A 25,960-nucleotide genomic window follows, 5' to 3' on the forward strand; every position below is an offset into this window, starting at 1 on the left:
AAATGTTGGAAAGCATTCACCTGCCTGATAGTATGTACCAGATGTTGGAAAGCATTCACCTGCTGATGGTATGTACCAGATGTTGGAAAGCATTTACCTGCCTGATGGTATCTACCAAATGTTGGAAGGCATTCACCTGCCTGATGGTATGTACCAGATGTTGGAAAGCATTCACCTGTCTGATGGTATCTACCAAATGTTGGAAGGCATTCACCTGCCTAATGGTATGTACCAAATGTTGGAAAGCATTCACCTTCCTGATGGTATGTACCAGATGTTGGAAGGCATTCACCTGCCTGATGGCATGTACCAGATGTTGGAAAACATTCACCTGCCTAATGGTATGTACCAGATGTTGGAAAGCATTCACCTGCCTGATGGTATGTACCAGATGTTGGAAAGCATTCACCTGCCTGATGGTATGTACCAGATGTTGGAAGGCATTCACCTGCCTGATGGTACCAGATGTTGGAAGGCATTCACCTGCCTGATGGTACCAGATGTTGGAAAGCATTCACCTTCCTGATGGTATGTACCAGATGTTGGAAAGCATTCACCTGCCTGATGGTATGTACCAGATGTTGGAAAGCATTCACCTGCCTGATGGTATGTGCCAGATGTTGGAAAGCATTCACCTGCCTGATGGTACCAGATGCTGGAAAGCATTCACCTGCCTGATGGTATGTACCAGATGTTGGAAAACATTCACCTGCCTGATGGTATGTACCAGATGTTGGAAAGCATTCACCTGCCTGATGATATGTACCAGATGTTGGAAGGCATTCACCTGCCTGATGGTATGTACCAGATGTTGGAAAACATTCACCTGCCTGATGGTATGTACCAGATGTTGGAAAGCATTCACCTGCCTGATGATATGTACCAGATGTTGGAAAGCATTCACCTGCCTGATGGTATGTACAAGATGTTGGAAAGCATTTACCTGCCTGATGGTACCAGATGTTGGAGAAAGCATTCACCTGCCTGATGGTATGTACCAGATGTTGGAAGGCATTCACCTGCCTGATGGTATGTACCAGATGTTGGAAAGCATTCACCTGCCTGATGGTACCAGATGTTGGAAAGCATTCACCTGCCTGAATGTACCAGATGTTGGAAAGCATTCACCTGCCTAATGGTATGTACCAGATGTTGGAAAGCAATTACCTGCCTGATGGCATGTACCAGATGTTGGAAAGCATTCACCTGCCTAATGGTATGTACCAGATGTTGGAAAGCATTCACCTGCCTGATGGTATGTACCAGATGTTGGAAAGCATTCACTTGCCTGTTGGTACCAGATATTGGAAGGCATTCACCTGCCTGATGGTATGTACCAAATGTTGGAAAGCATTCATCTGCCTGATGGTACCAGATGTTGGAGAAAGCATTCACCTGCCTGATGGCATGTACCAGATGTTGGAAGGCATTCACCTGCCCGATGGTACCAGGTGTTCTCTACGTGTTAGTTTTTTGTACATTAGGTGTTATTGCATTTGCAGGTATTGCCGGTAAGATCGATGCCATTTATATGTCATTATTGCAGCACGTTGGGATGACCCTTTAGATGAATCACCATTTTCGGATGGTCCTCTTGACGAGTCACCAGTTTACGATGACCCTTTAGACGAGTCACTAGTTTTGGATGACCCTTTAGACGAGTCACCAGTTTAGGATGACCCTTTAGACGAATCACCAGTTTGGGATGACCCTTTAGACGAGTCACCACTTTGCGATGACCCTTTAGATGAGTCACCAGTTTGGGATGACCCTTTAGACGAGTCACCAGTTTAGGATGACCCTTTAGACGAGCCACCAGTTTGAGATGACCCTTTAGACGAGTCACCAGTTTGCGATGACCCTTTAGACGAGTCACTAGTTTTGGATGACCCTTTAGACGAGTCACCAGTTTGGGATGACCCTTTAGACGAAACACTAGTTTGGGTAGACCCTTTAGACGAGTCACTAGTTTGGGATGACCCTTTAGACGAGTCACCAGTTTAGGATGACCCTTTAGACGAGTCACCAGTTTAAGATGACCCTTTAGACGAGTCACCAGTTTAGTATGACTTGGCGGAAGAGACAACACATTGGGTTGGTCTCTTGATACAGGCAGCACATATGTATGAGTGCTTGATGTGGACTGGGCTGAGGTCTTTGCTGGCTCGCCAGACCGACTGTGTTCTGATTAACTGCAGCCAAATCCTCATCTTTCAAACGATTCCAATATTTAAACTCTTGTTCACCAACCTTTTATCTTTAAGGGACTAACAAACTAACAAACAATATACACAAACAAAGGAAACAACAGGGACAAACTAACAAACAATATACACAAACAAAGGAAGCAATAGGGACAAACTAATAAACAATATGCACAAACAAAGGAAACAATTGGGACAAACTTACAAACAATATACACAAACAAAGGAAACAATTGGGACAAATTGATAAACAATATACACATAGGAAACAATTGGGACAAACTAACAAACTATATACACAAACAAGGGAAACAACAGGGACAGACTTACAAACAATATACATAAACAAAGGAAGCAATAGAGACAGACTTACAAACAATATACACAAACAAAGGAAACAATAGGGACAGACTTACAAACAATATATACAAACAGGAAACAATAGGGACAGACTTACAAACAATATACACAAACAAAGGAAGCAATAGGGACAGACTTACAGACAACATACACAAACAAAGGAAACAATAGGGACAGACTTACAAACAATATATACAAACAGGAAACAATAGGGACAGACTTACAAACAATATACACAAACAAAGGAAACAATAGGGGCAGACTTACAAACAATATACACAAACAAAGGAAACAACAGGGACAAACTTACAAACAATATACACAAACAAAGGAAACAACAGGGACAAACTTACAAACAATATACACAAACAAGGGAAACAACAGGGACAAACTTACAAACAATATACACAAACAAGGGAAACAACAGGGACAAACTTACAAACAATATACACAAACAAGGGAAACAACAGGGACAAACTTACAAACAATATACACAAACAAGGGAAACAACAGGGACAAACTTACAAACAATATACACAAACAAGGGAAACAACAGGGACAAACTTACAAACAATATACACAAACAAAGGAAACAACAGGGACAAACTTACAAACAATATACATAAACAAACAATGAAACAAAAGAATGCAATGAATATCATTAATTATGTAGGTCATGATATAGGAATCTATGTTTAGATTTAAATAGAATGATAATGGTAATTATAATAAATATATAAAACAACGATGATTCCTCAGCTTTATCAATCTTTTTTCTCCCATCGATGAATTTTCTGTAATTCATAATGTGTAACGAACTTTAAAATTATATCTAATGAATTTAGTAATCCGCATAAATATGTAGCTTCTGTCACTGAAATGTCTCTCTTACACAACAACATGATCTCCTACGGTTGACACGACATGATGGTTACATATATATACTGTATGTAATGCTATATAACGACCAGGAACATGTCAATTAGAAATAGATGTATAACTCGTACTAGGAAGTGCACTAAACGATATTTAAACGATCATTCACTTTGATCACGTGACATCCTCAGCTACCCCTAGGGTACACTACCACTCATTTGCTTCGCAGTGTTTGTTTGTTTAGCTGGTCTTGGATTATGTGGAACTCTGTGGTAAGCTACATTCTTTTCATGTTATAGTTGTTAGAATGGCTGGCTTTATATTATTTTTGCACAAGACGTGTTCTTTCGACAGATGTCATTACTGTTCTCAGAACATACAGATCTACAGGTAATATGTCCGCTTACATGTGTACGTGTATTTATATACATATACGTTTATCTCTATGTTGTATTCTGGTGGAACTGAATGTTTGACGAAAGATAATTATTTCGGAATTTTACAAATGGATTTCCTGACGTTCATGAGAGCTCTTGTAATTATGAAGATTGACTGATTTTCTCATAAGACCTTAATTCTCAGTGTGGGCTCTGATTTGACCTTTGACATAAATATTTGAACTGTTCTTTTTGTTCAGGCCTTGGTGGAGTGTGAAAAAGTATCCTAAGTGTATTTCTGGTACAATGGAGATGAATGCCTTCTGTGAGCTTCCTGTACAACTGTAAACAATGATGAATAGGAATAGAGGAAACAGGGGAAAACTTCTTAAATTCAGAAAATAGAAACTTAAGTTCAAAAATTATTCCAAAGATTCAGAGAGAAATGAGGTCATTATAAACCAAGAGGATATTTTGGCAGAAGTTCGGTCTTTTTATAAAAATATTATATTAATATCGAGATGTTAGTAATATTTATTTAGAAATCCATCTGCAGAATTAAAAGTTTAAAACACTAAGTAATACCGAATATGAAAACATTGAGGGTAGCATAGCATTTGATGGAGCAGGGAAAACTTTCATAGACATAAAAGATAATAAAAGTCCTGGGTCAGACGGATTCACTTCAGATTTTTTTGGAAAGATTTCGGTAATTTTGTTGTCCTTACCATAAACTATGACGCATGGTGTAATAACCAGCATTCCAAAAAGAAGAAAAACCTCGGCTCACCAAACCCTTAACAGCAATGCACTCATCAGTGTTATAAAAGATCATTTCCTGGTTCAAAAATTTGTAAATAACAGTAAAAGTGAGCTGATTAAAGGATATTTTGAAAACAGATTTAAGAAAATGGAAACCTCTTTTGGAATTATAATGACTTAATCCAAAAAGTATATTTTTTGTTTGGTTTTTGATGTTTTTATTATTATCAGTATTAACATTATTGATAACCCTTATATAAATACCTCTAACTTATGATTTTGGTTCTAGTTGGCAACTTCGAATACTTTTACATGGTTATTTTAAGCCTGGTTTCGCATTGGCATCGACTTAATCGAGCAACTCATTTATACAAATATAAAAAAAAATTTCCAAAGTTTTTCAGTTTAATTCTTAATTATACTGATGATGTCTTGTCCTTAAATAACAGATCGTTTTTATCGTATATACCCACCGGAAATGGGAACCAAGAACACTACAGACTCTCTACATCAGCCACTCTCCACGGGGACGGCTTGCCACTTAGTATACAAACAGCGAGGAATGTCCGCTTTATTTTGTTCCCTTTCTGGATAGTGATGATGCAGCTCTTATAAGATGTGTTTATTTGTAGCAGTCGATATTTAATGGCTTATTCCCTATATTACGATTTTTACGAGAGAAGACAGCTGAGAGAGATGCAGGTTCGTGAAGTGGAGGTTTTACGGTAGTCATCATGATATTGTAATCTTATAAGATGTGTCCGATGTTCGTGGTATACTTTGTGATTTCCTCTTTGAGAACATGGCATTACTTACTTACCAACATTTACACGGCGTCTATCTTCAATGAAGCAGAAGGTGCTAACTCTTCCCAAACACCTGCCCTTATCCTCCTTGCACTTTTCACGTCTTCATCTTATTTTTTTCTTTAGTTCATATCTTACGCTCGTTTCATCGATTTAGAGGTCAGATTGTTTTTTTTTTAACTTTAGTCTGGGATATCCTTGGGTGAATTGGATTTTATTTCGCATACAAAAAGAAGACTTAACTCACGGCATGACAAATAATGGCGAATCCTTAAATCCTTCTTTCTGGATACAAGGATTAAGAGAAAATTTGATCTGGAGTTCCTTCGATTAAAAGGGCTCTTTTCTATCAAATTAAGAATCTCGAGGCAAACGAAGGGGCCATTTAAGGGAAACGAAGGGAAACGTTGGTCTGAAAATCCTTCCCCTGTTATGTAAAGCTTTCACACAGTTTTACACCCTCAAATGTATAATGAAACTAACAGAGACATCGTCGTTATAAACAGGTAAGCAGAATAGGCCTTATGGACATCATGCTTTACGCTAAATATTTCTAGAACTAAGTGAACTTTGATAAGGACCATTTTGGCTTTTCGCATCCAGTTTCAATTTGTCGGGGTGAGCTTTAAAATCGCCTTGTTGTCACGAAATCACACTGCATAAATGTCGGTTTACAGTTTATCGCTTTGCCTTAAGTCACTGTGACAAGGCAAAAATACGACATAACAGTAATAAAACCAGGCATATAAAACATATCTACGGACATACATTGTTTCTTTTGTTGCCTTGAGGGATCTGTGTGTTATTTTATTGACCTGGCTTAGCGCTGTTGATAAACATCTCTGTGATCCTCAGTGTACAATATTAACCGGGAATCACATTACTGGTGGCAGTTGTAACACCTAAGATGTGCTTAAGGTGTTTTCATACACGGTCCAGGTATATCGGTTAATTTTAACCACAAGTTACAAGATAGACTGGCTTGTGTACCTACGTGTAAAACCGAAAAGTCTGAGAAACGCGATGTTTTTATACGACGTTGAATTGGTGGACTAGTTGATCTGAATATGATACGAAGACATAGCAAAATACTTAAATTTCTCTGCCAGATAGTTCGATGATGTCTTCGTCTGGAAAAAGGACAAGAAATTTATTAAATGTAGGATCTGCTTCCCCGTACGCGAAATCATGGATATGTCAGATTCTCTAACGAAAAGGAAAGCTCTGTGCACGAATTAGAAAAATATATCCTGTCAAACCACACAACTGCATTATATATCAACGTAACGCCAGGAATATATAAATGACAATAAATGGCAGGACAGTACCGATCTATCAATAGGCCAATAAAATGAGTGTATGTTAATCAGACTGTGAATATGTACATGTAGTCATGTACAGAACTGTTTCCGTTGTATCAACTGTACAGCAATGGGCAGATTTTCTGAAAGTGAGTTCCAGAAGTTAAGAAATTGGTACAGATTGCACTTTCTTTCCTTTGATTTTTTGCTAAGGACTTAATTTTTAGAAAATATTGCATTGTTTATGTAGACAGAGGCTTTGCCTTTATTTTTTGCTATTTTTCCTCTTTATTTTTGCCAGGTTTGAGAGGTCTAATGCGACTAAGCTGGATTTTAACTCTCATTCTGCTGTGGTGGGGGAGCTGCTATGGTAAGTATTAGGTATCTCATTTTCTTATTCACCATTTATTTGACTTTTTTTCATTCATATTTTTAGAAAATTTAGTAATTCAAAGTTTTTAAATATTTTGTGACAAAATTTTAAATACATGTTTTATATACATATACGTGTTATTATATTCTGTGGCAACTATTAAATCTTGTACTTATATTACGTGTTGTACGTGCATTCCTTTGTTTACATGTCGTAATTTGCGAATTCTATTCCAATTAAAATACAGTTCATCTGATAGAACATGTGTTTAGTCTATTTAAATATGACATTGCTAATAACTCAGAGATTTAACTGAAACCTTCTAAATGTAAAACTTCCTTTTTTGAAGATTGTGTGCCTATTTTGCTAGTTCATGCACTTTTAGATTACCATAATTTCTTATTGCCCGAAAACAAGACATGTTTACAATTAATATAAAATATAAAACGATTTGGTTGCAGGAGCCGAAGCCCGGCGAGCCAAGAGGAGTATTCGGGAGTTCGGTACCATGATCAAGCTGCTAACCGGAAGGAGCGGGCTGGATTTTAACGGGTACGGGAACTACTGCGGGATGGGAGGACATGGCGTACCTCTTGACCCTATCGACGAGTAAGTATTGTTGACAAGGAATTTCCTAGTTTGATAAGCTGTCTATACATTGTTAGTCGGCCTAGATACTCCTTTATATCGTTGTTCTGTAGTCTTAATTTTCATTAGTATCGAAAATTTTCTGAAACATCCATGACTACGATAGATGGGCAGAGAACGTCCATTATTTCCTTACTTAGAGATAGATTGTCGTTCACCCTCGATAACCCATAGCCCTTGGACATTTAAGAAATTTGATTGGTCTACAACCAGTTTAAAAAAATATCTGACCATTTTGCAAACTAATCCGCTTCTTTAATGATTACAATGGAGCGACACTCAACTTTAAATCCGGTACAACATACTGTTAATCAACCTCGAGATTCATTTGATGCACACCAAAGAATCAAACTAGTCTTTTTGACTTGTCCAAAAGATATCACATATGGAAACTTCAATTTTGCCATGGAATGTCCCAGGGGTACAGAGAGCGGAAGTGACGTAACCCCTGAAATACCGAGAATGGTTGTGGTGTATGTCTTAGTAACGATAATTAGTGAATTAAAAGAAAGGTTGATTCGTCAACGGCTTTCTTCATGGAATATGCCGAACGGTCCAAGTTTGTTCACAGGTGTTAAGCTTAGAGATTACCTCTGTATCTATCACCTGGACTAGATATACGATATATAGGTTTAAGTGTTCCTAGAATGTCAGCTTAACCAATACACCTATTGGAAACCAGTCCTGTTGTTTGGCCTCAATATTAGACAGAATATTCTAAACTGTATATCTGTCCATGACCTATTTTAAATATTAGAAAGTAGCTAAAACCAAATTTTTGGGATGACATTTTACGAGAACGAGGTCTGTAAATGTACATGTATAAACTAAACCATGAACAACCCAGAAAGTTGATATGCATTCCAGTCTGTGCACAGAGTTTTAAACACAGCCTGTCTTTTTGTTAAGGAATTTATTCCTAATAGAAACATTTTTACATTAAACATAAAGTTTGTACGTAACAGACTTCCCGGTCCGTTTGACTTGTAAATCTCAGATACAGCAATCTTTATCTATCTCCCTCAACGACTCCATAACAGTTTGTTACCCAAAAGAAAAGTGCTGATAGATAAATCGAAGCGAAGAAAAGACAGTTAACATGCACAATTCGAACGTCTTCAGTGGTCTATCAGTAGTACCGAATGGCACTCAAAAATATGGCTAGGAAAATAATTACTTCACCTGTGCATCCTTATCAGGCCGTCGGCTGCATTGAAAAGAAATGTTAAATTTTCGAAAGCAGTGCGTGAGAAATTGCAAATTGTTTGCGGCCAACACGGCGTTAATAAGATTAACTAAAAACAACACAGAAGAAAAAGAGAATTGTTCAACACTTGACCAAAAACGATTGATTTTGCAATTGCTGCCAATGATTTGGTAGAAAACCATCGACCAGAGCACATCGCTGAATTGTGTCTATTAACTAGCCGTAAATGAGTCCTGATATAGATTATCAACTTTTTCAGAAAGCTGTTTTGATGACTATGTAAATCTGATTCTTCCTATAACATCTACAAGGTTATTTAGATGTTTATGTGATTCACTGACGTCATTGCAGATGCTGCATGCATCATGACCGCTGTTACGACCAGGTGAACATGCATGACTGTCTCATGGAGCCGTCCTTCGTGAGGATGAAACCATATACTGCCCGGTATAGATGGTTCATGGAGAACGGTCACTTCCAATGTTGTAAGTAACACACATCCGGATGTACACTAATAATTTCTGCTTTGTACACAGAAAGCAGTTGTAATGACAAAAATATGTTCCAGGAATAAACACAAAGTAAAACAGGTACACAACACATTGTTTGAAGTCTCCTGAAACAGACATCTATACAATTCGTTATCACAACACAGTCTGAAATCTACTTATGAAGTTCGAATATTCTGCTTTTCTATCACCTATCAAATGATGGACATGTGACGTGGAAGGAATTTTCTGAAACGTTTTAACGGAAATTTTTTTCTCCCTAAAACAATAAAGAGTTTGAGGATCTAATGGTTCCTATATATAAATCTTAATATGTATCATGGGTAATATAGAAAAATTGAAAAAAATTGTTTGTCTCTCTTTGCAGTGGACATCGACATTTGTAAACGACGATCTTGTTTGTGCGATTCTATGGCAGCTCGGTGCTTTGCCATGAATGCAGGTTTCTATGACGGCCGCAAACGATCAGTCCTCGGTAGAATGTTCAGTTCGCTACTCGGATGATTAAGGCAAACCGGAAATACGTCATCAAGGGGGAGTGGCGATCTTTTTGTGAAAATAGAATTAACAAGCGGATGTGATGTAGACAATCAATGTACATTATATAGTTACAGATTGGTTTAAGTGGACATCAGTATATCGCCTGCTCAGTGCTGTTAAAACTGTGTAGGTCTTTAATTGACAGCTTCTCTGTATTCTCATTAAGCATGTATCGTTTCGATGTTCTATATATATTCTTTCTCGTAATGCACGTGTTTACAGGCTAAATTAATTTATTTTCTCTCACAGAAACATTAGGAAAACTACACTCTAGTTAGACTTGGACAAGAGGTTAGAGAATTATAGATATTACGTCATTTCCTCTTAAACCATATATCGTATATAACAATAAGTGTTTTGAAGGTAATAGGAACACACACCATAGAATGTAGCAATTAGATGTAAGCTCGGTGTTATTATCATATACATATTGTACATTTAGGATATAGTTGAAATAAAAATCATTATATGTGTAATGTTGCATCTTAAAATCTTGCTGTTTTACTTCATCTAAGCTCATTGATCTTTTAACTACGGGGAAAACGATTATAACATGTGTAACTGAAGATGTTGTGATACATAGGGACCGGAAGGTGAGATATGTTATGGAAAATTAAGGGTTAGGCATTAAAATTCGTCGTCTCTGATATATCTGCATAGATTTCAACAAGGGGTTTGGAAGCCTGTTCGTGTATATTGGGGGGGGGGGGTTAAGTTTTAAATTCTTCTCCTCAAATATGACTAGACAGATTTCAACTAAATCTTACATGGAACATTGTTGAGGAAGTCCATTGTAAGAAGGTGAAACGGCCCCTAAGATCTAATGGTTGCGTGAGGCCAGCTAGGGGAAATTTTGAGTTAAGACTTTGAAATTCTTTACTTCAGATATGTCCGGGAAGATTTTAACAAAATTTAGTCTGAAACATCCGGAGAGGACAATTGTGATTTATATACCTGGAGGTATTCCGACCCCTTGGGCCAATGAATGAGGACAGTCTGGATGGAAAACTTCGGGGATTTTGCTTTGAACTTTTGTTCTCTTACCCCGGTACAGATTTCAACCAAATGTTTCCTGAAACATCATTCTGAGGGTTATATATAAGGTCCATGGCTGTCTTGTTCTCTTTAAATTTCGTTCAAGGTATCGCGATTTCATTTTATTTTAAACAGCGAGGAATATCAACCCTTACATTATCACATCTCTTCGATATGGTACTTTTGTCAAGTTTCCGTCTGGAAAATCATAATCCTGCCTCTCTATAGGCACTCCCCATAGTGATGTAGACATGGTCTTTCTGAAACAGCGGAACATATCGTTTACATCCTCGGTCTCCTTCCATGACGATCCAATATATCTGCCACTTAATATAATGACGGTCTGAATATATTGCCCCTATTAACCCTGTCCTTCGGATTGTATTCGTCCCTACGGTCAACACATATACGACCACACGCTATGATTGGATTCTTCCAGATTGGCCCTCGAATTGTCTCGTCTAGCTCTCGATTTTCTCCAGAGAACGAAACATTTTTATCTCAGCGAGATAAATATTCCTGGGCGCCATTGTCCGAATGTATAGATCTAAAGCTCCGTGGTATGGAAGGCGCTCCGTCTCCATGAAGTCTTTTTACATGTTACGTCGATTTCAATGTATTTTGTGAAAAAATCATGACCTCGTTTACAGGTAACAAGAGAAAGCCTTGTTGATTAAATGTACTTCTATGTGATGAATTATTTAACATTGGGTTTTCTTTCACACACTAGTTGAATTCTATGTTGTTCTAGGTCTAATCACACAGGACACCATTGTACCGGAAGTAGATCCGATGTTTCGTAGATTGAAATGGCGATTTTTCGAGTTTTGATATATGAGACGTTATTTTTTATTGTCAGCATATCGTATCACTGCTGTGAGATCGTTCATATCATTTTTAATTTTAATATTTAGTTGATAAGCAAAGAAACAGAGACAGACAGATAGACCTACAATGCGACCTTATTTCTTACAAGTTCGGATTAATTAAATTTGCCACACGCTACGTAAAGTGAACTATATGTATAATATCATTACTACGCCAAAGTTTGGTATAACAGACTCTTTACTACAATAAACAGTGATTCGGTCGGTGTAGAAATGAATAAATCCAGAGGCCTGCTATAGGTACACAAAACTGACCGCCGGTTACTTTCACTTTGGTATCAATATACAGTGTGCTGACACATTTGAAGTTGTTGGACTTGCAAGAGACCTTCACATATTTGCTTCAAATAAGTAATTTTATAAACCTATCACATTAAAACAGAACACATTTATTTTCAAACATTATTATCACAATAACATACTTGATTAAGAACTTTTACAACTTCGTCTGCCACACGTCGATCTGACAGTCCAAATTACAACACGTAGAATCTGTTACAAACAAAATAGCGTCAGTTACTGACACAAGGAGTGATTTCCTATTTAAAATTCCCATGCTTAATCCATTCTGGAAATCGTATCACTCCACTCCACGAAAATGTAAATAATTTCTGAAGAAACACAAAGCACGTTGTGTTGTGAAATCTGATTTATAGTCGCGTGACTTTAGGGTAAAATCAATGAACTGTTTATATTTGAAAAATGAAAAATATAAATACTGCAAAAATATTTTTTGTGACGTACAAATATTATCGTTTTTATTATCTGTCCTTATTTATAAAACTTGTGACGTACAAACATTATCGTTTTTATTATCTGTTCTTATTTATAAAACTTGTGACGTACAAATATTATCGTTTTTATTATCTGTCCTTATTTATAAAACTTGTGACGTACAAATACTAACGTTTTTATTATCTGTCCTTATTTATAAAACTTGTGACGTACAAATATTATCGTTTTTATTATCTGTCCTTATTTATAAAACTTGTAACGTACAAATATTATCGTTTTTATTACCATATCCTTATTTATAAAACTTGTGACGTACAAATATTATCGTTTTTATTATCTGTCCTTATTTATAAAACTTGTGACGTACAAATATTATCGTTTTTATTACCATCTCCTTATTTATAAAACTTGTGACGTACAAATATTATCGTTTTTATTATCTGTCCTTATTTATAAAACTTGTGACGTACAAATACTAACGTTTTTATTATCTGTCCTTATTTATAAAACTTGTGACGTACAAATATTATCGTTTTTATTATCTGATCTTATTTATAAAACTTGTGACGTACAAATATTATCGTTTTTATTATCTGTTCTTATTTATAAAACTTGTGACGTACAAATATTATCGTTTTTATTATTTGTCCTTATTTATAATTTTTTTGACGTACAAATACTAACGTTTTTATTATCTGTCCTTATTTATAAAACTTGTGACGTACAAATATTATCGTTTTTATTATCTGTTCTTATTTATAAAACTTGTGACGTACAAATACTAACGTTTTTATTATCTGTTCTTATTTATAAAACTTGTGACGTACAAATATTATCATTTTTATTATCTGTCCTTATTTATAATTTTTTTGACGTACAAATACTAACGTTTTTATTATCTGTCCTTATTTATAAAACTTGTAACGTACAAATATTATCGTTTTTATTACCATATCCTTATTTATAAAACTTGTGACGTACAAATATTATCGTTTTTATTATCTGTTCTTATTTATAAAACTTGTAATGTACAAATATTATCGTTTTTATTACCATATCCTTATTTATAAAACTTGTAACGTACAAATACTTCTGTGACACAGAACGATACGTCATCATACAGGTGTTTGTCTAGAAGTCTGAACTCCTGTAAATTTATGTCTGTATTTTACTATGAATCCGAAAACTGCTGCTATAACGAGAGATAATACATGTAATGTACTTTCTTCTACTAGGATAAAATCGAGGCTCTGCTGTCTGGTTAAGGAATGAAGTTTACCCCTTTCTCTAAATCTGAAAACTTTGGTTGGTATTTTCTCCTAGGAAACCGACAATTTTTCAGATGTGGTTTGGAGAACCATCCAGCTGTTTTCACAGACAGCGACTTACCATATGTAAATACACCACGTACAGGACAGACAATGTTTGTCATGTGTGATAATACTGTGAAAGACTGTAGACATGTGTTTGGTGTTAAAACCATTGTGTACACAAAGCAGAAGGAAAACATTGCGAAATATAAATATTCTAAAACTGAAATGAATATCTTTAAATAATTGTGGTTTAAGTTGATAGAAATGAAAATAGATAAATGAAATAGAAAAAAAATTGTCAGTTACGATCTGAGGGAGGTAATCTTACAAAGAGTGAGCTTCAACAGCTTTTATATCGGTACAAAAGCATGATGTCGTTTTGAATATTTCTCAGATAAGTTTATCTTTACCATAGCGATATAGGTAGATTATTCTGTCACTTCCATTTCTTAGTTAAAGTTGCGTAACCTGGGATTTTACTCATTACGAGCGGACCAAGACGAAGTGGCGTTTCATTTTGTGTATTGCTATAAATACAGTTGAAAATAACTCTACTTAGTGAACTTTATCAATAGACATGCTGACATCTACTAAACACATCCAAAGGCAACCAAATGTATCTTTTGTGTTGTTAAATAAAAAAAAACCCTTATGTTTACTACAAAATATTGGATATATTGATACTTTTTGTTCTAAAAACGGATTTATTTTGTTTAATTTCAGACAACAGGTCACATAGGAGCAAAATATGACACTTAATCCAATACAAACGAAAAGCATAGATTATTTCACCCGTTACAAATACGTATGTGATAATGGCCCATTTGGGATACAAACAACACTTAACAGTGCAAATATTTGAAATGGGTTAACGATTTTTAAATATTAAAATACTTACAAGTTTACTCTCTAATCGTTTTCAGTAATAAAAATTGTTGGTATCTGTAATGTGTCTTTTAATGTTTCTATGATATAGATTTGTCGCGTGCCATTGTTCTTATTGATATGACTTATTTTCGTTAAACACAAATTCGCACTCGCTGGAATGCCATCGAGTGAATTATCTAATTGACAAAACTAGTATGAAATAGTTGATTGGGAATTTTGACAAACCATAACTCCTTGAACCATGTCGTTAAAAACATCGGTGCTAATATTTTCTATGTTAGCTCTTACTCGTGGAATACAACTAGATGTGCCCCGATTTCAGCCTAACTTTTATTTGTCCAGTACGGGATTTAAGTCTATCAGTGAGGTTGGTTTGTATGACTGTGCTCGACATTGTGGTTTGGAATCGGGATGTAAATCCTTCACATACAATACACCAGATTTACGATGTCGACTTATCGAAGACGATTCCAGCACGGCACCAGGGCAATTTCAAGCAAAGTCCAGGTCTATTTATGGAAACAGGGCCAATGTTTCTCCGGTAAGATTTTTTTATTAGAATACTTATTCAACAGTCATAAATATTTCAAATACCGCTTCAAAATTAAATAACAAAAACCTTACGTTTCTACAATATTTTAGGATGAAACTTTGATGGGAACATGCCGTAACCATACCTGTCCAGAATTCTCTACCTGTGTCCGTCTGACATCGACGTCTACCACATGGGTGTGTGTAGTAACAGGTAAAACCCTTTTATTTTTCCTTCAGAAAATTTACAGGACTCGTACGTCGTTTTGTTTTACCTGGTCTACATGTACAACAATTTTACCTTAGACAAACCTTTGTGTTATTAACGGTTTAGTAGCAAATATACTATCAGGTTTATACTGCTCTCAATGCTATTCAACTTGACAAGGTTTTACAAGGTTTCAATCCAGAAAAATCTCATCACTTTTGATAGCTGAATATGTGTTGGAGTATAACTTTGTAGATCACCTTCATACAGAAGAGGAAGTATTCACTGAATGTATACTTATGATTTGTACTCCGTATTCTAAATGTCAATCTATTGTTAGATCTGAAATAAAAAAAATGACAGGGCTTTGTAACCAGTAAGTTTACTCAAAGAGACAACTAGAGAGTAACAGAGCAGCGAGAGATTAAACACAACTTTTGTATGATAACTAGTGCAGCGCAATCTACTGGAGATTTTCAACAAGTGAAATAATTATATCTACAAAGTACAAAAGAAAAAACATACCCACATGTCAATGAAAAGATATCAGAATATGAACAAAAGAAAGGGTAGGATAAAATAACAAAATAGTAACATGAGAAATGCGAGGACAAAATAGAAACGAATTAAAAAAACAGAGGGGAAGACTAAATAGAAACGAATTAAAAAACAAAGGTGAAGACGAAATAGAAGCGAAACAATAAATAAAGTCGAAGACAAAATAGAAACGAAAGAAAGGCAATGAAAAAAAGAAAAAATCAAGTGATGATTATTGAGAAAGGCATAGTTTGTTGCGCAATCGGAACGCACTCCACTTTCACCAAGGTATACGGGTTGCCGGAACGGACATGGAAAGGTATACCCCACCACGTGGGTTTTCCTCCGGTACTACGTGTTTCACCTGCAGTAAGAACCCTCGCGCGCCTCCATCCGGATGAGAAAATTAATTCATGTAAGTTAGTTTAACTTGTTCCCGAGTTGTTGTGAAAAAAATCTTTTTAATTTCAAAGACGAGAATAAAACATGAACAATATAATTAAGCAATTACTGTACTAATATCCCTACATTTGGCTCCGTTTTCTATGAACTACAGTTATTGGTAATACTTATGATTGATAAAGTTGGGATACAAATTATAAGTAGCTACTTTTTATTTTCTGTGAAGTATTATGTAAAATCCGTATTTTATATATTTCATTAAATAGATAAACTGATATGAAATTAATTAATTCATAAATAAAAAAAAATTGGGGAACACCTTTCTCAACATTTTACATAAATCAACCCTTATTTGAATTGTTCTGTCACTGTTACGTACTACTTCAATGTAGCTGTTGATTTCATTCCTCATCAGTGTGTTTTTGTTGATTGACTTACATGTATATACTTATACGGTTCTAAAATATAATTAATTTTATTTTCCAGTACAAAGACTCTATGTCTTTTTTCTTCAGTTCACTAGAACAAACTGTTTTTGTAGATTGCATACCCAGTGAAAACTGTATAAATATCTTTACATATCTTCCTCTGACTTTTGATAGGTTTATTTCTCTTGTTATATAGTAGAGTTAAAGTTATAAATTTAAACATACCTATGAATTACTTGTTGTTAAAGTTACGACCTATTTATTATTTACTTATCATGGACTAAAGGTCAATCTAGCAATCAAATACCTTCCATTTCACATTGATAGTTAATTACGTAACTTACATGCATCATTTGATGAGTAACAGTCATTTGTATATAGGATTTGTCTGTATATGTGATCAGGTTATGTAGTAAATATAACCTTGTTGTGTGATCATTTACGAGTTACCTCCCTTAAGTTGTTTAATTCTTTTTATGACTTCTATAAATTCTACCCATCATTCTATAAACACGTTCTACTCAAGCCACCAAGGAAAATGATTGAAAAAGCTTGCCTATTAACCATCCCATTTGACGATGCCTTTGTCAATAAAAGGCATTGATTCTGAAAATTATGATAAAACTTCTTTTCCCTCCCCGACCTAATTACCATTTACTGTACATTTAACACGTCCTTCTTCCTTTTCCTCCCCGACCTAATTACCACTTACTGTATATTTAACACGTCCTTCTTCCTTTTCCTCCCCGACCTAATTACCACTTACTGTACATTTAACACGTCCTTCTTCCTTTTCCTCCCCGACCTAATTACCACTTACTGTACATTTAACACGTCCTTCTTCCTTTTCCTCCCCGACCTAATTACCACTTACTGTATATTTAACACGTCCTTCTTCCTTTTCCTCCCCGACCTAATTACCACTTACTTACTGTATATTTAACACGTCCTTCTTCCTTTTCCTCCCCGACCTAATTACCACTTACTGTATATTTAACACGTCCTTCTTCCTTTTCCTCCCCGACCTAATTACCACTTACTGTATATTTAACACGTCCTTCTTCCTTTTCCTCCCGACCTAATTACCACTTACTGTATATTTAACACGTCCTTCTTCCTTTTCCTCCCCGACCTAATTACCACTTACTGTATATTTAACACGTCCTTCTTCCTTTTCCTCCCCGACCTAATTACCACTTACTGTATATTTAACACGTTCTTCCTTTTCCTCCCCGACCTAATTACCACTTACTGTATATTTAACACGTCCTTCTTCCTTTTCCTCCCCGACCTAATTACCACTTACTGTATATCTAAGATGTCCTTCTTCCTTTTCCTCCCCGACCTAATTACCACTTACTGTATATTTAACACGTCCTTCTTCCTTTTCCTCCCCGACCTAATTACCACTTACTGTATATTTAACACGTCCTTCTTCCTTTTCCTCCCCGACCTAATTACCACTTACTGTATATTTAACACGTCCTTCCTCCTTTTCCTCCCCGACCTAATTACCACTTACTGTATATTTAACACGTCCTTCTTCCTTTTCCTCCCCGACCTAATTACCACTTACTGTATATTTAACACGTCCTTCTTCCTTTTCCTCCCCGACCTAATTACCACTTACTGTATATTTAACACGTCCTTCTTCCTTTTCCTACCACTTACTGTATATTTAACACGTCCTTCTTCCTTTTCCTCCCCGACCTAATTACCACTTACTGTATATTTAACGACCTAATTACCACTTACTGTATATTTAACACGTCCTTCTTCCTTTTCCTCACCGACCTAATTACCACTTACTGTATATTAACACGTCCTTCTTCCTTTTCCTCCCCGACCTAATTACCACTTACTGTATATTTAACACGTCCTTCTTCCTTTTCCTCCCCGACCTAATTACCACTTACTGTATATTTAACACGTCCTTCTTCCTTTTCCTCCCCGACCTAATTACCACTTACTGTATATTTAACTGTATATTTAACACGTCCTTCTTCCTTTTCCTCCCCGACCTAATTACCACTTACTGTATATTTAACACGTCCTTCTTCCTTTTCCTCCCCGACCTAATTACCACTTACTGTATATCTAAGATGTCCTTCTTCCTTTTCCTCCCCGACCTAATTACCACTTACTGTACATTTAACACGTCCTTCTTCCTTTTCCTCCCCGACCTAATTACCACTTACTAATTACCACTTACTGTATATTTAACACGTCCTTCTTCCTTTTCCTCCCCGACCTAATTACCACTTACTGTATATTTAACATGTCCTTCTTCCTTTTCCTCCCCGACCTATTACCACTTTACCACTTACTGTATATTTAACACGTCCTTCTTCCTTTTCCTACCACCCGACCTAATTACCACTTACTGTATATTTAACACGTCCTTCTTCCTTTTCCTCCCCGACCTAATTACCACTTACTGTATATTTAACACGTCCTTCTTCCTTTTCCTCCCCGACCTAATTACCACTTACTGTATATTTAACACGTCCTTCTTCCTTTTCCTCCCCGACCTAATTACCACTTACTGTATATTTAACACGTCCTTCTTCCTTTTCCTCCCCGACCTAATTACCACTTACTGTATATTTAACACGTCCTTCTTCCTTTTCCTCCCCGACCTAATTACCACTTACTGTATATTTAACACGTCCTTCTTCCTTTTCCTCCCCGACCTAATTACCACTTACTGTATATTTAACACGTCCTTCTTCCTTTTCCTCCCCGACCTAATTACCACTTACTGTATATTTAACACGTCCTTCTTCCTTTTCCTCCCCGACCTAATTACCACTTACTGTATATTTAACACGTCCTTCTTCCTTTTCCTCCCCGACCTAATTACCACTTACTGTATATTTAACACGTCCTTCTTCCTTTTCCTCCCCGACCTAATTACCACTTACTGTATATTTAACACGTCCTTCTTCCTTTTCCTCCCCGACCTAATTACCACTTACTGTATATTTAACACGTCCTTCTTCCTTTTCCTCCCCGACCTAATTACCACTTACTGTATATTTAACACGTCCTTCTTCCTTTTCCTCCCCGACCTAATTACCACTTACTGTATATTTAACACGTCCTTCTTCCTTTTCCTCCCCGACCTAATTACCACTTACTGTATATTTAACACGTCCTTCTTCCTTTTCCTCCCCGACCTAATTACCACTTACTGTATATCTAAGATGTCCTTCTTCCTTTTCCTCCCCGACCTAATTACCACTTACTGTATATTTAACACGTCCTTCTTCCTTTTCCTCCCCGACCTAATTACCACTTACTGTATATCTAAGATGTCCTTCTAAGCATTCCCCTCTTCTGATATAAGACTATTTATAATGTCGTATCAAATTGGTTGTTTATAAGTGTTGTAATTTATCATACTGATGCAATGAGTGGTTTGAAAAATATCGTTTTCCTCAGACGACAGCTAGGGTTTCTACACTCAGAGGCATTGGTTTCATTGTCGTTTTCAAGGGAAAACGATATGATCTTATTCCTTATGTTGCTACACTGTATGTATTATAGAGAATTGTATTTAAATGTTTCACTTCTGTGTCATTTACACAATCCTCCGTGTGTTTTATAAATATGCCTTAAAGAAGAAAAGTAAAAATTTTGATGACATTGTATGTTTCAGCATGTGGTTCTCCTCCATATGACCCAAAAGATTTGGGCGCTGATGACGTTTCAACTACCATGACTCCTGTGGGGGTCACCCGGTCCCTTACCTGTCCTACAGGATACATAGGCCAAAGAACTGCTGTCTGTCTGGCAAGTGGACAATGGTCGGACCCGAAAAACTATTGTACAGGTATTTTAATGAATACTTGATAAATTGCAAAATTCGCAAAAATAATCTTCTCTTTTTAGTAACATGTCTTGTTCTATGGTATGCAAATTTTCGCGGAGATAAATAAAGTATTATATGTAGAAATATACTGGCTTTATACACTAAACGCCCACTCATAAGTAGTCTTGCATTTCAATTTATTTCGATTCAGTGAGGAGTTTTCATAAAAAAGAAATGCTGTACTTCATCGAAAGCCGTTTCCAGGTCCAAGACGAGGGCCATATTTTCTTTGTCTACATGAAGTCACTAGTTTAGGAACGCATCAACCAAAATGAAATGTCAATGTATTGATACAAACAATCTATATTTTAACAATGAAAACCTCGTGGCCTTTTGTCTTTAGTAGTATTTCGACTGTAAGAATATGCAAAAACGGATGAAACAAACACATGCTCTTTTCACATGCAAAGATGGTTTTAGATGATTCTGTAAACCGTGCACTAAACTCTCTCTTAACAAGATGGATTAAGACGTGCGCAAATAATTCATGGAAAGAAAACACAATTGAAAACAATTGTTGATGTAAACTGTAGATAAGCCAAAGTACAAGAGAACACGGAAAGAACAATCCCAAACCAAATCTTTCAGCAGTTGAATGATTTAAAGTCTATGGAGGAAATGTCTTGTATCTGATTGCCTGGGAAGATAAACAATTGGCTGTTTTAGCTTTGAGAAAACAGGTTAAATGCGTTTGTCTCCACCATTGTGTATCCCTAAATTCTCTTTTTAATTAATTCAATACCAGGGTTCCAAAATCTTACTATGTCATATTCACATTGCGTCACCGGCTGTGGGTTCTTTTGCATCACAGACAGTTCCAACTCTAAATATAATCAGATAACGTCTCTGTTTAGAAAAAAAAACAAAACAAATAAAGTAACTAAGGTAAATCTAGAACCAAAATAACGGCAAGATAGCACAAGTGCGTTGCGTAAAGTCTAATTGATAAGAAATCGTAACCCCAAGTGTTACGGTCACTACGAAATGTAATTAAAAGGTCCGTTTCATGCCGCCACGTGCAGATTAAACATATAATTTCGTTTAGTTTTAGAAATAGATATGTTGATAATTGACCATTATAAAATTAACATTAAATACCAGACTTTCTAGTTTATAGACCAGCTCACCTTATCTCTATGTCCTGGTGTGTTGATAACACAGCTACAATCTAATTGACTCGACGTAATATTTAGGAGTGTTTTATATATAGTCCAGATTACCAGTAAGATATTTAATGTTGAACAAGCCTAATTTCAATGCCTATGAAATTTCCAGATGATCTACGATCATACCATCTCGCATTTAAGACAATTTTGATTCGTTTTCAGATTGTGGAAACCCACCAGGTGTATCTAGTGCAAGTGTGTCTTCCGGTAGTAAGACTATAGGGTCAAGTAGGACATACCAGTGCAATGCCGGGACTACTGCAAATGATTCCACTGCCATACACTGCAGAAGTAATGGAAAATGGTCGACACCGGATTTTGTGTGCATACCGGGTAAATAATTTTAGAAGTGATACAATTCCTGTGTATTATTTTCATAGGTGCACAAAACTGTTTGAACTTTTTTTGTGTGCGTCGGAGGTCATTTAAGGCAACTGATTATAGCAGCTTAAAAATGGTTAGGAAGTTAAATTTCACTCATAAACAATATTGATGATAAATTCCGTCCGATGTACCCCCTCAAAGCTTCAGTCGCTGTTGTTTGTTCTTTAACTGTCTGTGTAGTCATTAATCGGTACATCCGTATGGACAAAGCATGCGCAGAAGAAAAATTGTTTCTCAAAATTTTACGAAACTTGACAATTGTTTTAACCTTTCAGACTGTGTGATCACAACGAACTTGCAGCAAGCGCAAACCACGGCGACAGACGCACCTGCAGGTTCTATCATCTCCTACACATGTGACACAGGCTATGAACAAGTGGGCGGAACAGGAAACAGACTCTGCAACACACAGGGTGTTTGGGAGGAATTGGATATAACGTGCATCCTAATAGGTTGGTCTACTAGGACTGCATACTGTCGAATGTTTGTTTGATTACGAGTACGAGATTTAATCATTCCCCACTATATTTCTTAAACGAATACTGTCATCTCTCTTCGGGAACACATCAATTATGAAGCGGATTCAATCATTCCGCAAACAACGATAAGTAGACAAAGCGGTGGAAAAGAGAGCATACAGTTGATCCTAAATGTACTTGACCTGTTCAAAATCTTAAATTTTCAGAATGTTCAATCATAACCAACATGCAGGATGCTCACACCTCGGCGACTATTGCCCCTGGAGGGTCAACCATCCAGTACATTTGCGACACGGGCTATAATCAAATGTCCGGAACCGGAAACAGACACTGCAATGCAGATGGGACATGGGGACAACTAGATATATCATGCGACCCAGTCAGTAAGTTCCTTATGAAGGCTTTAATTATGAGCTTATGGTGTTACCTACATATCATACGATAATGGATTTTCTTGATTAAGGACTTCACTTTGTATTATGTGACACAAGTAAAGTGTTTGATAGAGTGTTGCAGGAAGGGCTATAAAGCAGAATCCTATGGTATTAAAGGAAACATGCTGAGTTGGTTTGCAAAATTACTTTTGAGATAGAAAACAACACGTGCTAACCGAGGTTCCTTTTTATTTATATCCTAATGTTATAACTGATAGCGTTACAAGTGAGATAAAATAGTTTGTTTAGGATACACTCTTAAGTAAAATTATTGAATAGTAATATTATTAAAAAAACAAATTTCAGAAAAAACTTTCAAATATTAGTATTTGGGGGTAAGGATTGGAATGGTTTTAACCCTTTAAAAGTTATATCAATGATACTAACCAGGAAAAAACATTATGCACATATCCCAGTTATGAGGAAAGGTTTGTAGACTTTTTCTAATGCCTTTTTATGTTGTTTTGTTTTGTATTTTGTTTGTAATACAATTTTGTTGAATTGAAATAATTTACGTTTCAATTATATTAAACATTACGAATAATACAACGGGAAATTCTTATTTCTATTTAAGTCAGTGAAATGTCTGATAAAGGTTAACATTCAGGTACAACATATTAAAGGTGACCACACCTGCCAAATATCCACATATTTTATATCAATAAAAAGCTAAATAGTGTACCGTTATTCCGGTAAATAACCTCAAATTTTGATATCTCATCTCAATAGTGTACCGTTATTCCGGTAAATAACATTAAGTGTTGATATCTCATTTCAATAGTGTACCGTTATTCCTGTAAATAACATCAAATGTTGATATCTCATTTCAATAGTGTACCGTTATTCCTGTAAATAACATCAAGTGTTGATATCTCATTTCAATAGTGTACCGTTATTCCTGTAAATAACATCAAGTGTTGATATCTCATTTCAATAGTGTACCGTTATTCCGGTAAATAACATCAAGTGTTGATATCTCATTTCAATAGTGTACCGTTATTCCTGTAAATAACATCAAGTGTTGATATCTCATTTCAATAGTGTACCGTTATTCCTGTAAATAACATTAAGTGTTGATATCTCATTTCAATAGCGTACCGTTATTCCGGTAAATAACATTAAGTGTTGATATCTCATTTCAATAGTGTACCGTTATTCCTGTAAATAACATCAAGTGTTGATATCTCATTTCAATAGTGTACCGTTATTCCGGTAAATAACATCAAGTGTTGATATCTCATTTCAATAGTGTACCGTTATTCCTGTAAATAACATTAAGTGTTGACATCTCATTTCAATAGTGTACCGTTATTCCGGTAAATAACATTAAGTGTTGATATCTCATTTCAATAGTGTACCGTTATTCCTGTAAATAACATTAAGTGTTGATATCTCATTTCAATAGTGTACCGTTATTCCGGTAAATAACATTAAGTGTTGATATCTCATTTCAATAGTGTACCGTTATTCCTGTAAATAACATTAAGTGTTGATATCTCATTTCAATAGTGTACCGTTATTCCTGTAAATAACATTAAGTGTTGATATCTCATTTCAATAGTGTACCGTTATTCCTGTAAATAACATTAAGTGTTGATATCTCATTTCAATAGAGTATTCATCCGGTATTCCTTTCAATTCTTTTGTTTCGTTCATCGCTGTTTCTAATCACTAAGTTTTCTAGAGTAAATTTAATACAATAATTTATTTAAACATATCACAATGTTTATTCGTTTGCATAAAACATACACCTTTCATTCCAAGCGAGTAAAAAATATCTAGTTCGTAGAAAGGGTTATTTAACGTTGAATCCATTTCGTGTTCGATCACCGATTTAAGTAAGTCCATTAGCTTTTTACATAGGGATGCAAACTGGGTAAACATTTTGTAAGGAAGTACTGTATGAGATTTTTCAAAACAATCAAAAACACGAAAACTCTAAACAATGAGTTTCTTTTGCCTTTTTTTTCCAGGTTGTGGATACCCACCTACTCCGGCCAGAGTTAGCGGCATGGTGTATTCCCAGTTTACTTACCCAAACACCGTGACGTTTTATTGTCACAGTAACACGGCGTCTTCAAACCCAGGAAATATGCAGATCACATGTCAAAGTAATGGCATATGGTCTGCTGCTCAATTCGAATGCGTCCCTCTCTAAGTTTTATGACAAGTAGAATATGTCTTTTCTATTACATACGGAAATGAATCTTGTAAAAATCCCCAATCAAACTATAAATCGTATGAAATGGAAAGGTAATCTCACTACTGTCATTATACTGGAACATTTATCAATGTTTAAATACTAGTATGGTTATTTACTGGAAGAGCTACATAAGTTCATAACTGTCGAAACAATTTGTGTGAAGCTATTATGTATGTTACCTGAAGCGAGGTGCAAACGTTTATGTAATGCAGGGCAATGTGAAGCCAAAATGCCGTTTTGTTATTGTGATCTAGAATACATCTACACTTCCGTAAGTACAATCTAGATTAATACCGAGTCAATAGATACGACGAAATACATAATGTCATTATAATACAGCACTACAGAAGTGTCACATCGTCATTAATTGTTGCTGTGATGACGTGAATCCATATAAAGTAATGTTTTATCAATATCGCTGAAGGCAGCCAACAGTGATTAAAAAGCAGTTCCAAAAGATATTTGTGAATATCTGAAGGCTCAGAGAAAGTGC

General features: G+C 35.8%; 2 protein-coding genes across 2 annotated transcripts; both read left to right on the top strand.

Annotated features, from left to right (window-relative positions):
- The first annotated feature begins 6,816 nt into the window (after nucleotides 1-6,816).
- LOC132560621 (acidic phospholipase A2 Cc1-PLA2-like) lies at nucleotides 6,817-9,927 on the top strand. The gene is made up of 5 exons (XM_060225284.1): nucleotides 6,817-6,835; nucleotides 6,988-7,056; nucleotides 7,521-7,668; nucleotides 9,266-9,399; nucleotides 9,791-9,927. Exons 1-5 carry the CDS (start codon nucleotides 6,817-6,819, stop codon nucleotides 9,925-9,927), a joined length of 507 nt encoding a protein of 168 aa, XP_060081267.1.
- Nucleotides 9,928-15,062: 5,135 nt separating this feature from the next.
- LOC132560622 (sushi, von Willebrand factor type A, EGF and pentraxin domain-containing protein 1-like) lies at nucleotides 15,063-25,422 on the top strand. The gene is made up of 6 exons (XM_060225285.1): nucleotides 15,063-15,362; nucleotides 15,464-15,566; nucleotides 20,589-20,762; nucleotides 22,130-22,300; nucleotides 23,037-23,213; nucleotides 25,238-25,422. The coding sequence occupies exons 1-6, from the start codon at nucleotides 15,063-15,065 to the stop codon at nucleotides 25,420-25,422; spliced, it is 1,110 nt and encodes a 369-aa protein (XP_060081268.1).
- The last annotated feature ends 538 nt before the right edge of the window (nucleotides 25,423-25,960 follow it).

Source organism: Ylistrum balloti, unplaced genomic scaffold (assembly GCF_031769215.1).
Source record: "Ylistrum balloti isolate Yb309-2 unplaced genomic scaffold, AGI_CSIRO_Ybal_v1 Utg371088, whole genome shotgun sequence".
Taxonomy (NCBI): Eukaryota; Metazoa; Mollusca; class Bivalvia; order Pectinida; family Pectinidae; genus Ylistrum; species Ylistrum balloti.